Below are 15,052 nucleotides of genomic sequence, written 5' to 3' on the forward strand. Positions count from 1 at the left end.
GGAATTCTCTTCTATCTTGACCTTGAACGATGATCACCATCTGTCATCGTTCGTACACGCATGTTTTCCGTCGTCTGCCGTTCACCTCGTCGCATTCTCTTTTGGTTCTGAGTATCCGAAGGATAGCAACCAATACCGCCGAGCGATCTGGTCATGCTTTTTACGACGACAAGATCATCACGGTAACTTTTTTGATCTTTTATGACTCACAAACTCTGGTGGACTGGTCAACTCATAATTGTGCTTGGTTTACCCTAGTATGCCAATCGACCTATTAAACCTGTCACATTAAAGCAACTGCTGTGTTTCGGCCAACCGCCGCTGTCGCAAGAAAGCCTTCGAGCATGTGCGCGTTACGCCCGGACGGAATTACCGGTTCGTCTTGCTCGAAGAGTGCGCGCTTTCCAAAGTCTTCCTTTCATCGTCGGCACCAATCCTTACATTAAACAAATCTACAAGCTATACTACGAATCCTTTGAAAGCCTGGAAAGATACTCGCATCCGACAGACGATACCAACGACATCGAATACGCAGAAAAACTGAAAGAATTGGTGGAGCGCCATTCTGATAACATTCCCATTCTCGCCAGAGGTACTTTCTCTTAGAGGTTGCCATGCTCATATGCTCATTCTATCGCGTAGGATTTTTGGAATGCAAACAGTATATGAACGGCCAAGACATGGCGACGTTCCTGGACGACATGATTCGTGCGCGAATAGGAATTCGTCTGATTGCCGAGCAGTGTATTATGTTGATGCAACCGCACGATGCGACCGATGGTCATATTGGCATTATCGATACCCAACTGAGTCCTCACAAACTCATCCGGACCTGTGCTGACTTTGTCGCCGAGCTCTGCGAGTTCAACTATGGCCAAAGTCCGGAAACCATTGTGGATGGCCATATCGATACGACTTTTACCTACGTACCGGTGCATCTGGAATACATTCTGACCGAACTACTAAAGAATTCACATCGCGCGACCATTGAGTACATTAAAAAGTCAGGTCAGACCGAGGTTCCTCCCATCCAGGTCACCATCAGCAATGGTCAGGAAGAAATCGGCATCCGGATCCGAGATCAGGGCAGCGGTATCAAAGAGGAAGATCTGAACAAAGTGTTTGAATACTCTTACACAACCGTATCAAAAGCGGGAGACGATGAGGATCCATCCAGTATCTTTGCTGGGATGGCCGAAATGGTGATGCAAAGTGGTGTAGGTGGACCATTGGCCGGTTTAGGGTGAGTTATATGGGACATCTCTTGTTTTATTTACCGTGGAGAGATCATTGATGGAGGTTATATATTCTATAGCTTTGGATTGCCACTCGCACGTATGTATGCACGCTACTTTGGTGGTTCTTTAACACTTGTTTCCATGAATGGTTACGGTTGTGATGTATTTCTGAAACTGAAACGCATCGACGAATCCATGGCGGAAGATTTAGAGATTTAGGCAATGCTTCTATTTTTTGGGTAAAATAGAAAATGCGCCGTCACCAAAATATTTTTCGTTTGCCTTGTTGACTCTGTCTGTAGCTGCTGTAGGATCTCGCAATTCGATCCCTTGAATTGTACTGAATGATAATGATGAGGCCAAGCCAGATGTTGCTGTGCCAGATGTATGATAAGATTTGAGTTTGGGTGCTTTGACTAGAAGAAGAAAAAAAAGAACAAGGGAAGCGTTAACGTTGACCATCTCCACCATTGGTGTATTTTTGAGTTACCTTTGTTCCTTGCGTCGGCCACAGAGGCACGAATTTTGCCAATTTGTTTTGCGGCCATACCAAGACCTTCTGTTTCATCACCGTATTCCACTTCTTCTTCCGCTTCACCAAATGCCATTCGGTTACGAGCCGCACGCAATTCTGTCATCGCATACGCCTCCTTCATTCGTCGTACACGTCGACCGCCTCTTCTCTTCTTGGGACCTTCATCAGGTACCGGTAATGCTTTGACATTCTTTGATGGTGGTGGTTCTTGAAGTTTTTCAATCGTTTGATCAATAGCTTCGCGCATCTCTCGACCCTTTTGACCTGTATACATAAAATCTCATCAGTTTGGCCATCACGAGTGAAAAAAATTCAAATTTCATTGACTCCTTACCATCTGGAGATGTGTGTAAAGAATCAATACGAGCCGCCAGGGCACACTTGTTGGCGATGATCTTGGCCACTCTCCTTCTTAAATCGGCGGGCACAGAATAGACCAAATCCGAATAATAAATATAGCCAGTATGCTTCTCCATACTAGCACTGGAAAATCCAGTGCTTGCCTTGCCAACTTTTCCCAACAACATGACATTGCATGCTGGAATCTTGCAAAACGCCGTCAAACCTCCTGCCGCTGTCAGCAACTTGGCCGCAGTCGAACTGCCGATAATATTGGACAAGTTGGGCGCCACCAGGGCCATGCGCGATTCAACGTACGTCATAATTTTCTTTCGCGCAGCATCCAGTTCGAAAATCATGTCACATGCGGCATCGGTTCGCTTCCACTCGACAGCCGTTAACGGACGTCCACTCGTGGTAGTGCCTGTTACTGTGATGACCATGACCGTCGCTGAAGGAAGAATGGATCGCAAGTCGATTTTCGTAAGATCAGTTTCATTGCCGATGGCTTTCACCGTGCGTGCGTAATCTAACGGATTCAGTACCAAAGATTCCAATTCTGGGAATTTTGGAGCATAACTGTCCCGAATGAACTAGAAAGAAAAAAAAAAAGCATGAAATTTTTAGCTTCGACTGGCTCACAGCACTGTTTGTTTTCGCAAAGACCATTCGAGAATGCATTACCTTGTGTACTGCTTGCATTTCATTATCAATGTCTGCCGTTAAAGCGTTGGCTTGAACACTCAGCTTGTATTCATCGTCTTCTTCAGTTGGACCTTTGACATCGTGTGCGCTGCGCTTTTGAGCTTCGAAGTGATCGATTTGCTATGACACAGTAAGTCCCTAGCTCACATACATGATAAATAACACAATCGCTTTACCTTGAGGACATCTTGCAATCGATTACTGTATAAAAAGTTGGAGATTTTTCGTACATCGTCCGGATCTTCCGTTGTATTACTATCGGATGTTCGCCTTGCGGTAACATCCGCTTCATCCGTTTCCATGGTCTCGTTGGTATCTTGTTCATTGTAGTCTGAGTTGTTTTCCTCGTCGGAAAAATCAAGATCAGCAGCAAGTTCATCGGCTAATGAAGACATTTTTGGGTAAGACTATATATGCAGAAACGACCGCTTCGACGTAAGAAAGAAAAGAAGAACTGGTTGATTCTGATATAAGAAAGGGCGCCCTCAAAGCAGTCACACTTATTCAACCCATTCATCATTCCGAGTCCCAAACAAAAAGCGGGCAACCAAAAAGAGAGGATTTCCTTTTTTTATATCATTTTTCTTGCCGTTTCCCTTTTTCTTTTTTCTCCTCACAGCTTTTTCTGCTTTCCCTTCCTCTCCCCTTTTAAAAAAGCAAAAATGCCTTACTATGACGACAGAGATCGTGACCGCGGTAGACGTGGCAACCTTCGAAGACTTTACGTTGGTACGTTATGCTAATGCACGAACCAGTAAGCTTCAGATGACTGACAGTTATACTCCTTTAGGCAACATCAGTCGTCATGTACGTGAACGTGACCTCGAATCTCTCTTCAATCGTATCGGCAGGGTGAAAGACTTGGAAATTGTGGTATGTGTAAAAATAATTGAGCGCATGAGATGTGGTTTGTTCAAAATTCCTTTTTCTTTTCCCCTTCTTTTCAGTCACACTTTGGTTTCGTTGAATTTGAGGTAAGCCAATATCAACAAGAGTTCGCTCTTCTGCGCAGACATACTCACTGCTATTTCTTTCTCTTCAGGATTCTAGAGGTGCATTCAAGTGATAGGGAATTCGTTCTATGCCGTGAAATTAACCTTTGTTGTTGGGATTCAATAGACGCCGAGGATGCCATAAAGGAATTTGATGGCTACCGCCTCGAAGGTGAAGATCTTCAGGTCGAATTTGCTCGCAGGGGCCCATTTAGAGGTTTCAGAGGCGGCCCTCCTTCCGGCTCCAGCAACGACCGTTGTTATAACTGTGGCGAGTCCGGTAAGTTGCAAATAATACAGATTCTCTGAGTGGACCAGTTTCATTAATACATTGATCATAGGTCATATGTAAGTACACAGAACACGCCCTTTGCCTGTCTTTTTTTTTTCAAATGATTGATCAATCTTGCTACCTTGTTATTATCGTTGACAGTGCCAGAGAATGGTGAGTGAAAATTATGCAAAAAGTCTTGTATCACTATACTAAATTGAGTTGGTTAGTCCTACACCGAAAGGAAGGTAATGATGATATTTCAGGTGAACTAAAAATGTCTTGTCGACTGACGTCAACTTTTCAGAGGTGAACGTGCCATGAGATTTGAAGAAAATCGTTGCTTGTGAGTGACTACTTGGCCTTGTACGCAGAAACCAACAGATACTGACCGTTTCAATATCTTAGTGAATGCGGTCAAACCGGCCATTTAGCTAGAGACTGCCCGTAAGTTCCGCAATTGACGCAAGTGGAGATAGGCTGGCATGATGATTTTCTGACGTTGGTTGTGAGTAGTTCACGCACCGGTGGTGGAGGTGGATCTTCCAGAAGACGCTCCGTTTCTCGCTCCCGTTCCCCGCGCTCCCGTTCCCCGCGCTCTCGTTCTCCTCGTCCCCGTTCCCGCTCGCGTTCCCGTAGCCCCAGACGTGAGCGTCGCAGCTCTCGTGACAAGGGCCGCAGCAGCCGTTACGATGATGATGACCGTGGCGACCGTCTTGACGACAGACGTCGTAGCAGCGATAGAAGATATTAAGTCGCTCGAACGTGGATGGTGCAGACCTAGCCAGTTTTACTTGTAATTGTTCTTCTGAAAAGCCCAGGATTGTTATCTGAAAGAAAGAATATGTCTGTGTCTCTGATACAAACAACCAAAAAGAAAAAAAAATGGCGAAACGCTTGGGGTCGATATATGGCGTTCAAAATAATATGCTTGGCGGCGTGGCCATCACAAAAAGGTGCGCGTGGCGTTTTAAAATTGTTCAATGGCGGCGAATCCAGCGGATCCCGAGTGTCCTTGTTTCATGAACTGGCAGTGCGTGCGTGGTGCTCCTCATATGCGTATAAATTTCAAGTGCACAATGGATTGTCTCTTTTTACATGGTGATCTGGTAAAAAAAAGGATAGGTTGAACCCAGTAATGAAGGTCCATGTCTTGCATGATTTTTCTTGCCACCAGCCCAAGAGACAGATTTGACCGCCTGTCAATCGACCAATCAGGGGAGTTTCAGATCGATCAATGACATCGTGCTGCTCCTTGGTGTAATTTCCAGCGTGAGGAGAAAGGCATTCAATCGGTCCGACGCAGCATTCCTATCCTCAGTGAAATCATCTGTTACGGTGACTGTAGCGCTTGAGAACACATTATCACATACATCAAGACAAGGTTCAATGCAGCGGCCGTCTGCAAGTGAGTCGACTGTAATGTAACTGTTAGTTTCGATTTTTATTCGCTCAGGAAGTATCGTTGAAGGATAACCACTTTAGTGTGCAGCCATTTTTATCCTGGGATTTTCCCCCTTGAGGAGAGCTCAGCTCATCAATCTGCAGAATGAATCGATTGTTTAACGCATATTGGTAATCTCACGATCCCATCGAAGCTGAGCTTCCTCCGTTGGCCACATCCACCATGAAGTGGATACTCTACTATTGACTGTCTCTGTAACGACGGAGGAAAGTTAATAAGAGGGTAAGCATTGCTGATCGTCATACATGTTTTCGATCGTTTGGTCAGCGTCGGAATGGGATGTACAATTTGCTTGTGGTTGCATGAAATGATGCAGGTTGCTCACGATTACATGTTGCCAAAATGTTTGTTATGTACGTATTGTACTGAATGAAATCCTGTTTATTTGACAGCCATCTATTCTATTTCTATGCAATTTTTTCATGTTAGTCTGAGAAATTTGTTTGAAATGAAAAATAAATGGCGAGTTACTGCACTTGTCCACGCCATATAAAATAAGCAATGTGAATTGTGACGCAAAACCGGCAAAAGGCTACCTTGCAAATACCTTTTGCAATGATATGAATAAATGAATTGTTGCTGATGTGGTTCCTTCCCACATCCAGACAAAAAGCTATTCTTGGGACATATGGAGCTGTATTGAGAAAGGAGGAGCTAGCAAAAAAGGTGTATGATATTTTTGAGGAGCTCATGAGGTCTGTAAGAATTATTTACCATATATTGTATCCAACATGGTACAGTAGTGAATAGTGGAATGGGCTAAAAATACTTCATTGAAGGATGGTTTATCAATGCCTTTTGTGACTCAGATTCTGGATTAGTTTTGCAGGTCGTCTTGTTTCCCGCACATCTCTTTCTTTGCGGCTTGAAATTACAAATATCGGACTATTAGACCACTTTTTTTTTTCTGTTCGACATGGGCCCCATTGAATCGCACAAAAGACAGTGCGCTAATCGAGTCTTCATTGGTCCATGGGATATCAAGTCCTTGCCAACTCAACTTGGTTCAGAGGACGAACCTGCTGTTGCCAAGACTCCCTCGACTCGTGCGACTCCTCCACCGTTGCAGTCAAGGTAGATCATGGTTAAGAGTTACTGTTCATGTTCACTTTTTTTCTTATCGCAATGGATAGGGTTAGTTGGACAAGCGAGAGTGAACCTAAGCCTGAGCCGTCTTCCATGATCGAAACATCCGCTAGACCGTCTGTAACGGCGTCTTCGGTTTCGGGCGACAGCTTTGTCACAGCCAATTCCTATGCGTCGTCGGCCAGTCGTCATAACGCCATCGATCCACAGGCGGAGAGCGAAAATGACGAAGATTATTCCGCATTGATCGAGAGCACAAAATTACCGTTATCTTCCAACGCATCGATATCATCTGTCGAGACCGTGCGGCCCGCACCACGATCCGCCAATGGGAATATCACCAATCGACCTATGACCGAGTCCCCCTCGGATGTAGAGAATGAGACCGAGGCCCAACCACTTGCTTCCACAGAGACCGACCATCGACGAAAACGACGCTCGCTCGTCAAATCCATTGCTCGAAAACCGAAATCCATGCTCTGGCGCAAGGCGGGTTCAGTGTTCGTTCCTAATGTCGATACTCCTGCACGAGCCTCCACAAGTGTACGAGCGGGCACGGTGATTAAGGAGGACGCCCTTCTTTACATGCGATCGGGCAATGGTAGTGGAAGCGAGCCAGCGCGGTACCAAGCCTCAAAAGAGACTCGTTTTGGACTTCGAAAAGAACAATGGCGTCAAATGCGGGTGGTGTTGACTTCCACACATCTGACTATCTACAGCACTCCGGTAGGTGCTTTATGCCTGGTATGACACAGGTTTATGCATGCGTCCCTTAAATATGCATTGTCTTGTTTTAGTCGTTATGCTGGCCCAAAGCGCGCATAGAGCATCGCATTTACTTGGACGGCAACAAACGTGCCAAACAATTGCAGCTGTTTTTATATTCCCCGTTAGATTATACCTTTTGTCTCCGACACGCTTCCAAGCATGAACGAGATTTTGTCACCTTCACTTTCCAAGCCCGATCCGTCACTTTATGCCAGGAGTGGTACCTTGCGCTGTATCGTCTTTTACCTCCCATGGCTACCCGTCCTTGCCCGCTGTGGTGTGAAGTTTTCGTTCCTTTACTTGACCTACGTCTGCACTTACCATTTACAACGGATTCGGACAAAGAGCCACGCTTTGATATCTCGTCCGATAACGTATTATCCGCCGTGTTGGAAGTACTGGAAGAAGACGATGCATGGTCGCATCTTTTGGAAACCAAATTAGGTACAACTGATCTCGGTATGTGCTGGACAAACAAAGATAGAGCGGAATGGATCTACTGGAAATCGACGATTGATGGACGTCAGCGAGCTGATACAATGATCTGTGCTCAAAGCATTGAACAGGTAAAAATGCATATTTAGAAGGCATCTGTCTTTCTCGCCGTTGTATGCCACTTGTTTATTAAAGTGACTACATCTTTTAGACACACCGCTTAGAACTTCGCCACATCGAACATATGCCAAACCACATTGTGCTTCAAGGCACCACACTAAAGGTACACCAATGGCGACGGAAAAAGAAGTTGCTTCTGCATATAGCATCTAAGACGAGTGTTTTGTTGCCAATCGATAGGAGCCACCACCTGTGGAGGGATTTATGTTTCGCTCAACCGACTTTTCTGGCAAGCCTATTCGAACACGTGGTTTCATTCGTCGACGCTTTTATTTTGCCACATTTGATCAGTACCTGTATTTTATTTTGCCCAGCAAAGTGGTACCGCCCGATCTTCGGTGTCACATGGATAACGAGGAAAATGCAGGGTCTCAGTCAAATGTCACGGTGATAACACCGTTTGCAAGTGACGATGTGGATGTTCAACGCGAGGAACATAATCGACGATTAAAGATGATGAGAGAGGCATCCGGCATGATTGATCTGCTTGAAGTGCTATATGTACGACGGTCATTTTCGTCCAACGATTTTCCCAATCAAGCGGCTATCAGCGGGGTGAGCGCCAATTCTTCAACGCCGGTATTGGGCCACGTGCAAGGCGTACCATTCCAACCTGCACGCACAGGCACGAAAAGGGACCAACAAAAAGCCATTTTGGAATTAATCATGGAAAACGGGTTGATCATGAAGTTCGAAACCTATTCTGCTGAAATGTGCGATGTTTGGGTGAACTACCTGTCGAGTTTGATTGTTTATTGGAAAGCATATAAGGAAGCCGAGCGGGATGTTCACGTGCGGAACGCCATCTCCGTCGCACCTCACAATACTTCACTCCATACGGCGTCAGCAGAAGTTGGAGCCACTGCCACGTCCCCTGTAGTGGCCGATACGCGTCTTTGGAACTATTGCTTATACGAGCAATGTCGTGATGTCGTGGTAAGCAAACGAAAAAATGCTGGGATGGACTCCAAAAAAAAGGGAGAGCTAAAACATTATTATAGAAATCAGGCATTTTATACTTCCAGCCAAAATCTCGAGGAACTTTTACACAAAAGATCTTTACCTTGACTTCCGACGGATGGTTGTTATTTCACGATATGTTTGTGCGGTCACCAAGCAGTTGTCAACCGATGGCTACATGTGTTCATCATAAGAAGGGGCGCTTGGATATAGCCAACTGCTATGTTTACTCGGGTGGCATTTCGCTTGACACGAGCACGGTGGAAAACCCGAACCGACCCGCTCGACTTTTCAAAGATGGTCTAGCGACAGCCGACGAAGACATTGATTGCGTTTTCTCTCTGTGGAAACCTCGCTTGCGACGCTATTTTAGCACCAAACGGCAACGGATCATTATTTTCAAGAACGATCAGCGAATCTCGGCCCAAGGAGACATTTGGACATTCTATGCACCAAGTCGACAGGAAAAAGAAGAATGGGTTTGGGCCATCAATGTTGTCATAGACCATCTGCTGCGATCAGACAAGCGTGCTCCTGTATAGCCTGTCTCATTTCTGCTCCATTGATGCTGCCAGCCTTGTCCCCATAGTTCCACTAACGAATGGGCGATTTACATTCATAATATTTTTTCTCTCACATGTAGTTCGTTTTCGTATATCTGTTTCGTGGTCGCCTCTGTTTTTACTTTCTTCATTTTATTGTACATATATCTTGTTATCACGTGAAAATAAATTATACATACAGTGCCAAGTCGCATTACTCGGGAGAGATTTGGTTGTGGTCAAGATCTTTCTTGTGTGACATGGTCTTGTTACCCCGCTATCGCAACGGGCGCTGCATTAAAAACAATGACGTTTGGACCACAGCAACTTTTCCACGGTCGTATTTCCCGCTCATGACTCAGCCAATCTATCCTTTCTGGACCCACGACGCGTTATCCAAGGCCTTGAACGACCTGATTGAATCGCATTCACGAGATGCTGTTCAAGATCACGGCGAATTTCGGTTGGTGGTAACAGGTGGTACCACCCCACCGCTCATTATTCAACAGCTTCAGCATAATACGGCCATCGACTTTTCAAAATGGCACATCTTTTGGGCTGACGAGCGCTGCGTGCCATGGGATCATCCGGACTCCAATTACGGCCAAGTCAAAAAAGCCATGCTAGACCATCTTCCTTTACAACCGCATCAGATTCACGCCATTCACCCGGATCTTGCTCGCCCAGAGAAAGCCGAACAAGCAGCGGAAGAGTACGAAAAACAATTAAAGCAATTTTTCAAAAACTCGGCCCCTTGCTTTGACCTGGTACTTGTCAGTATGGGCCCTGACGGTCACTTTTGCTCCCTGTTCCCTGGTCATCCGTTGCTGGAGGAACACAACCGCTGGGTGGCCGCCATTACCGATTCTCCGAAACCTCCACCCGAGCGTATTACATTGACGTATAAGCTTCTCAATCAAGCGAAACAAATTGTTATCATTGCAGTTGGAAAACCTAAAGCCTACATGGTGAGTAAAGTGCTATCCTCAGATTATGCCGATGGGTGGCCAACCCAGCGACTGGAGGCACCGACGTGCTGGTACATTGATGCCGATGCGGCAAGGTTTCTCAATCAATAAGATAAATCCTATTCTACTCGTCAAGCGTGCAATAACATAAGTGCGATAATTTTTTTATGATGACATTTTGGAGTGTTCAAATGAATGATGAGAGAGAAAGAAAAAAATGATTGATATAAAATACAAATGACACTATGTTATGGAATTACGGTGGTGCTTCTATTTTGTCTATGATAAGGTGGATCTACATGTTGACACGTCTGTATTTCGCAGGGGCTAATCTTGGACGTCGAGGCGCATACAGCGACATCAATTCTTGCTTGGCATCCATGTCTTCCAGTTGTATACACTTGTTATGAATGGTCTTTACATCCTCGTACTTTATCGCAAGTGATGCTAATGGCCCGCCTTTCTTAAAGTGAGTCACCAGAAGAGACAAACTATGCTGCAGATCGTTGGTCCTATAATACACAATATCAGATAACTGCGCCCGGACATACAATAAATTTAAAGGATACGTACTTTGCCAAGGTGTTCGCCATCAGAAGCGTAAGGGCACGTTGTTGTGGCAATGACCATCCTTCCCTGTGTTGCGCATAAGTACGATCGTTGGCAATTCGTTTCGCCTGCAGAGGATCATCCGAGGGGAGGAACATGGCAGCTCGCTTTTCGAGAAAGTCTTGATAATCCTCCCAAACTTTCCAAGCCAGTGATGCATCTCGCTTGTTGTAACAGAACTGGAGCATGGATAAGAAGGTGTAACCATCACGCTGTACCTTCATATCATCGAATTGCTCATAAAGCTGTAAGCATTCGCGATCCTGCTTTTGCGAAATATGTGTCGAGATGTACGCGTTCAGTAAAGGGGTGTTCACGGGAATATGTTGCTGCAACATGTAGTGAAAGACGGCCTTCGCCTCGGCCACCACTTTCGATCGTCGATCCGGCAATTGAGGGAAGAGAATAGAGTGCGAAACGAGGCTATTGGATTCTTCATCTTGCTCTTGCTTCACGGGTGCATCTTCGGCTGCCTGGTTTTCGATGGCTGGACGTGGATTGAAACTGGCGTAACACCAAAAAAAGTTTGCATAAGTGTATTGATCAGGCGATACGTCCGTATCTTGTAGCATGGAACGATAAATCTCCCGGGCTAAAGCCAGATGTTTCTTTCGTGCGCATGCACTCAGCAAGGTATTGTAAGTTATGCGATCGGGCTTAAATCCATTTTCCTGCATTTGCTGTAGTAGGCTGAATGCTTCGTCGAAATAATCGGATCGTTTCGCACATGCATTGATGAGAACGTTGAAAGTCACATCCGTTGGATAAAGATGCTGGCTTGTCATGTCCTCAAAAAGATTCAAAGCACGCTCCACCTCTCCTCGCTAAAGGTACAAAAAATCCACGGTCAGCCCTATGAGTTGTGTTTTTAGACGTGCACCTGGAGACATACCTCGGCACATGCGTGAAGCATCAAGGTAAAACTGACTTCGTCCGGTTGATGGTATGCAAGTCGCATCTCATCAAACACCCGCCACGCTCTGTCAATATCCTGCATGGTGATACATCCACTCAAGAGCATGGAGAAAATAGGCTAATGTAATTATGCTACTGGTAAGCAGAATGAAAGGATGAATTACAGTATGCTGGCCACATAGATCGCTTACCTGAGATGGAATCATATTGGCTGTCTTCATTTTCCGAAAGATCACAAAGGCGTCCTCCAATCTTGAGCTTTGAACAAAGGTTTTGATCAAGGTTCCATAAGTGTATATGTCAGCCTTTAATCCTTCTTCCTTCATCCTCTTGAAAGTCGCAATCACGCTCTCCACGTCTTTCACATTAGCATAAGCATCCATAAGATGATTAAAGCATTTTGTGGATGGTTGCAAATTGTAATCCTATGGAATATAGGTTGAGTAGCTGGGGGGGGGGGGGTTGGTCAATCACAGGTGCCTTTATCGATTTACCTTCATCAGTGTTAATGCCTGCTCAGCTTCCCGTGGACGTTTCGCCAGCGCCTAGGATAAACACATGTAAGCGGTTTGCTGCACCCCAAGACCCATTTCCCGTTGTTCGCTTACATTGGCGTAGATCAGCTGTTCAAAATCGTCTAGAACCAGTGCATTCTGTTGAGGATGCTGCGAAATTGGTAAATCGCCGTCGACATTGGTCTGGCTAAGCGTCTCACTGGGTGTTGGCGAAGGTAATGCTGCCGTCAAAGTCGACTTGTCTTCCAACTGTCCACTCGTCGATCGGGTATCCAAAAACTTGACTCTCAGTTTTTCTAGGTAATCACGTTCTATCTTTGAACGAGTCGGTGGTGCAGCCGATAACTCCTCGTAAATGGCTACAATATCCTTGTCATCGAATTTGACGGCCGAGGGTTGCAGCTACAATGCATAAAACAGATCAGTCAACGGCGAGTTGCCACACAGCCATCGAATCTTGAGACTCTTACCGATTTTTTATGAGCATCCAGTTTATGTTCTAATTTTCGAATATCATCCATAAGTTGTTTCGTTTTGGTATCGTCAATTTTAGATCTAGGAGGAGAGAAGCCTAATTCAGAGCCTATCCATCGACGAATCGAGCCGCAGTCGAGAAAAAAGCAACTTACTTTGATCCATACGATCGAGCTACATGCGACACCGCAAAACAGCCTTGCTGCAATCTCCGTTGCGCTGTGGATCGTAACAAACATAATCTCGACAGCATGGAGAAGTAAACCTTTCCGTGAGGGTAATATGCGAATGGTAAGCCTTTTTTTTTTTTTGGCAGATTTCAGGTTTCGAGGAACATGTCAATCCACAAACTGGTCACATTAAAACTCCGTACAATTCGATGATTTTGCGCCAGTCTATTGAAAAACTGAATGGGCAAATAGACTGTGACAAACCTTGATCCATTCAATATCATCTTCAAATAGTGAAAAGAAAAAAGCCCAAACAGGTTAAAACGCAAAACTTCGGATAGTATATCTAGTCATATCCGGGGACATAATGGTTATTAACGTGTGGATCCCTGTACAAAAGTCAATGTATCATTTCAGAAAGTGTTTGCATGGAACAAGTGCAATAAAAAAAAGGTCAATTGGGTAAATGATATTCATAACTTTATCTATATAGTTGAAAGGAAGAAATATAATCGTCAATATACGACACGTTCCGTTTGAAGGATAAAACTTCAACACGCCATTCATGAGATAACATCATGAAAAATCGCAAGAAAATTTATGAAGAGTAGTCTCGGATCAAAAAATCCAGAATAGTTGCTAATGGTCTATCATTGGGTGGCGGGGAGGGAGAAAAAAATGTAATGTAAAAAGGGATAAAGGGTAAGTATACATGAACAAAAAAATGTTAGAGATCAGGAAAGAAAGATTAGTTGGAATATGAGCGATCCGCAGTATGGCATGAGGAGGCGGTTGTAAAAAAGTCATGTCTATAATGGCTCTTCTTTTCTTTCCAGTTCTTGCTTCTTTTCTAAAAGCAGGGCTAATCGTTGTTCCTATCAAGATCTTTACTTCAGAATGGATTCTTTGATTCAAATCATGGAACCAAGAGAAACTATACATACCTTGGATTTGATCTTGTACATCTCCAGAAAGTAGAACCCAGCCGCACCCCCAGCTAAAGCTCCAATGGAGACCGCCATGGCTTGTCCGAATTTAGGCATGTTCGTTTTATGTTGATAGCGTTTGTTGAAAAAGAATGGATACCAAAATCTGAACTGGGGGGCAGTGCCAAAACCCTAATGTCCGCGTGAACGGTGCTTATTCGTGACTGCTACTGCGGACCCAAAAAGGGAGGTTTATGAGTTTGGCTAGAAGCAATGGAACACCGAACCGTGCCGAACTCCTGATACACCATGGCCGACGATCAAAAGGAGTTTCCGCTCAAAAATAGACAAGCAGCCTGCACCATTGACGGCGTTCATACCGAGATTCTTTTAACCGGGTTCCAGGACAAGATTTTTGCCGTTATTACACAGTATGGCAGGATTGGCAGTCTGGTAAAAAATAGAACAAGAAGGAGACGATGATACTTGACTCCAAATGACATGAACTTATACGCCCGCGCATAGATTCATACCACCTTGGATATTGCACCTCACCGGGCAAGCAATCCAGCCAATGTACCAACGACAGGTCATTTCTTATTTGGCGAGTCCACCGGACCGCAGTCCGACTTGTACATGCTTTACGCCTCGTCTATTATGCAGGCTATCGCCGCCATGAATCCGTACGAGAAACGACCGCTTCTGCTGGGAATTGCTTTAAAGCCTGTCGAGGATATGAAGGCTAGAAAAGCGATCTTTGATCAAATTATCGATGTGATCATGGCTAATCCTGTATGGTAAATCCAAGCCAGTGTTTGAACACGTAAAATGATGAAATGTTTATAAAAATGCCATATTATGCTCAAAATTGTACATGAAATATAATTAAAAGGAAATAACTCTATCCCAACGGACCGTCTAACAAGTGATCTGTGGTAGGCAAATCACAAGTCGCTGCT

The 15,052-nt window shown here is 44.8% G+C and overlaps 9 protein-coding genes across 9 annotated transcripts; 5 read left to right on the forward strand and 4 right to left on the reverse strand.

Moving 5' to 3' along the window:
* Positions 1 to 29: 29 nt before the first annotated feature.
* Positions 30 to 1,457, forward strand: BYT42DRAFT_591132 (branched-chain alpha-ketoacid dehydrogenase; the record flags this gene model as incomplete). The annotated part of the gene is made up of 4 exons (XM_051570521.1): positions 30 to 182; positions 259 to 592; positions 643 to 1,243; positions 1,316 to 1,457. 4 exons carry the CDS (start codon positions 30 to 32, stop codon positions 1,455 to 1,457), a joined length of 1,230 nt encoding a protein of 409 aa, XP_051427796.1.
* On the reverse strand, positions 1,229 to 3,380 carry BYT42DRAFT_339 (uncharacterized protein). The gene is made up of 5 exons (XM_051563108.1): positions 2,994 to 3,380; positions 2,797 to 2,937; positions 2,108 to 2,705; positions 1,729 to 2,037; positions 1,229 to 1,654 (listed from the first exon to the last, which is right to left on the reverse strand). The coding sequence occupies exons 1-5, from the start codon at positions 3,210 to 3,212 to the stop codon at positions 1,467 to 1,469; spliced, it is 1,455 nt and encodes a 484-aa protein (XP_051427797.1). The 5' UTR covers positions 3,213 to 3,380; the 3' UTR covers positions 1,229 to 1,466.
* Position 3,381: 1 nt separating this feature from the next.
* On the forward strand, positions 3,382 to 5,195 carry BYT42DRAFT_410 (uncharacterized protein). Its single transcript, XM_051563431.1, has 11 exons — positions 3,382 to 3,546; positions 3,608 to 3,690; positions 3,765 to 3,791; positions 3,860 to 3,869; positions 3,937 to 4,089; positions 4,151 to 4,157; positions 4,243 to 4,254; positions 4,311 to 4,328; positions 4,388 to 4,426; positions 4,489 to 4,527; positions 4,597 to 5,195. The coding sequence occupies exons 1-11, from the start codon at positions 3,480 to 3,482 to the stop codon at positions 4,832 to 4,834; spliced, it is 693 nt and encodes a 230-aa protein (XP_051427798.1). The 5' UTR covers positions 3,382 to 3,479; the 3' UTR covers positions 4,835 to 5,195.
* Positions 5,196 to 6,471: 1,276 nt separating this feature from the next.
* Positions 6,472 to 9,646, forward strand: BYT42DRAFT_296 (Pleckstrin homology domain-containing protein). The gene is made up of 5 exons (XM_051562890.1): positions 6,472 to 7,357; positions 7,429 to 7,965; positions 8,046 to 8,117; positions 8,195 to 8,950; positions 9,016 to 9,646. Exons 1-5 carry the CDS (start codon positions 6,647 to 6,649, stop codon positions 9,514 to 9,516), a joined length of 2,577 nt encoding a protein of 858 aa, XP_051427799.1. The 5' UTR covers positions 6,472 to 6,646; the 3' UTR covers positions 9,517 to 9,646.
* Positions 9,647 to 9,869: 223 nt separating this feature from the next.
* Positions 9,870 to 10,595, forward strand: BYT42DRAFT_541564 (6-phosphogluconolactonase; the record flags this gene model as incomplete). The annotated part of the gene is made up of 1 exon (XM_051565558.1): positions 9,870 to 10,595. The coding sequence occupies one exon, from the start codon at positions 9,870 to 9,872 to the stop codon at positions 10,593 to 10,595; it is 726 nt and encodes a 241-aa protein (XP_051427800.1).
* Positions 10,596 to 10,687: 92 nt separating this feature from the next.
* Positions 10,688 to 12,581, reverse strand: BYT42DRAFT_435 (uncharacterized protein). Its single transcript, XM_051563481.1, has 5 exons — positions 12,503 to 12,581; positions 12,200 to 12,433; positions 11,986 to 12,126; positions 11,058 to 11,917; positions 10,688 to 10,996 (listed from the first exon to the last, which is right to left on the reverse strand). Exons 1-5 carry the CDS (start codon positions 12,506 to 12,508, stop codon positions 10,780 to 10,782), a joined length of 1,458 nt encoding a protein of 485 aa, XP_051427801.1. The 5' UTR covers positions 12,509 to 12,581; the 3' UTR covers positions 10,688 to 10,779.
* Positions 12,582 to 13,619: 1,038 nt separating this feature from the next.
* BYT42DRAFT_640463 (uncharacterized protein) lies at positions 13,620 to 14,238 on the reverse strand. Its single transcript, XM_051572527.1, has 2 exons — positions 14,112 to 14,238; positions 13,620 to 14,042 (listed from the first exon to the last, which is right to left on the reverse strand). The coding sequence occupies exon 2, from the start codon at positions 13,972 to 13,974 to the stop codon at positions 13,807 to 13,809; it is 168 nt and encodes a 55-aa protein (XP_051427802.1). The 5' UTR covers positions 13,975 to 14,042; positions 14,112 to 14,238; the 3' UTR covers positions 13,620 to 13,806.
* BYT42DRAFT_609069 (uncharacterized protein) lies at positions 13,977 to 14,210 on the reverse strand (the record flags this gene model as incomplete). Its single annotated transcript, XM_051571217.1, has 2 exons — positions 13,977 to 14,042; positions 14,112 to 14,210. The coding sequence occupies 2 exons, from the start codon at positions 14,208 to 14,210 to the stop codon at positions 13,977 to 13,979; spliced, it is 165 nt and encodes a 54-aa protein (XP_051427803.1).
* A 164-nt stretch (positions 14,239 to 14,402) lies between the features above and the next one.
* On the forward strand, positions 14,403 to 14,894 carry BYT42DRAFT_541566 (uncharacterized protein; the record flags this gene model as incomplete). The annotated part of the gene is made up of 2 exons (XM_051565559.1): positions 14,403 to 14,546; positions 14,619 to 14,894. 2 exons carry the CDS (start codon positions 14,403 to 14,405, stop codon positions 14,892 to 14,894), a joined length of 420 nt encoding a protein of 139 aa, XP_051427804.1.
* Between the last annotated feature and the right edge of the window lie 158 nt (positions 14,895 to 15,052).

Source organism: Radiomyces spectabilis (assembly GCF_025331425.1).
Source record: "Radiomyces spectabilis strain NRRL 2753 chromosome Unknown BYT42scaffold_1, whole genome shotgun sequence".
In the NCBI taxonomy this organism is placed as follows: Eukaryota; Fungi; Mucoromycota; class Mucoromycetes; order Mucorales; family Radiomycetaceae; genus Radiomyces; species Radiomyces spectabilis.

Excerpts from the sequence above, each read along its gene's own strand:
- BYT42DRAFT_339 (XM_051563108.1), bottom strand. The coding sequence starts at position 3,212 with ATGTCTTCATTAGCCGATGAACTTGCTGCTGATCTTGATTTTTCCGAC. Across the intron at positions 2,938-2,993 it reads GATTGCAAGATGTCCTCAAG|CAAATCGATCACTTCGAAGC; the intron begins GTAAAGCGATTG and ends ACTGTGTCATAG. Across the intron at positions 1,655-1,728 it reads GGCCGACGCAAGGAACAAAG|TCAAAGCACCCAAACTCAAA; the intron begins GTAACTCAAAAA and ends TTCTTCTTCTAG.
- BYT42DRAFT_410 (XM_051563431.1), top strand. The coding sequence starts at position 3,480 with ATGCCTTACTATGACGACAGAGATCGTGACCGCGGTAGACGTGGCAAC. Across the intron at positions 3,547-3,607 it reads CCTTCGAAGACTTTACGTTG|GCAACATCAGTCGTCATGTA; the intron begins GTACGTTATGCT and ends ATACTCCTTTAG. Across the intron at positions 4,427-4,488 it reads TTTGAAGAAAATCGTTGCTT|TGAATGCGGTCAAACCGGCC; the intron begins GTGAGTGACTAC and ends TCAATATCTTAG.
- BYT42DRAFT_296 (XM_051562890.1), top strand. The coding sequence starts at position 6,647 with ATGTTCACTTTTTTTCTTATCGCAATGGATAGGGTTAGTTGGACAAGC. Across the intron at positions 7,358-7,428 it reads TGACTATCTACAGCACTCCG|TCGTTATGCTGGCCCAAAGC; the intron begins GTAGGTGCTTTA and ends GTCTTGTTTTAG. Across the intron at positions 8,118-8,194 it reads TTCAAGGCACCACACTAAAG|GAGCCACCACCTGTGGAGGG; the intron begins GTACACCAATGG and ends GCCAATCGATAG.
- BYT42DRAFT_435 (XM_051563481.1), bottom strand. Across the intron at positions 12,127-12,199 it reads CCAATATGATTCCATCTCAG|CCTATTTTCTCCATGCTCTT; the intron begins GTAAGCGATCTA and ends TAATTACATTAG. Across the intron at positions 11,918-11,985 it reads TGCTTCACGCATGTGCCGAG|CGAGGAGAGGTGGAGCGTGC; the intron begins GTATGTCTCCAG and ends TTGTACCTTTAG.
- BYT42DRAFT_640463 (XM_051572527.1), bottom strand. The coding sequence starts at position 13,974 with ATGACTTTTTTACAACCGCCTCCTCATGCCATACTGCGGATCGCTCAT.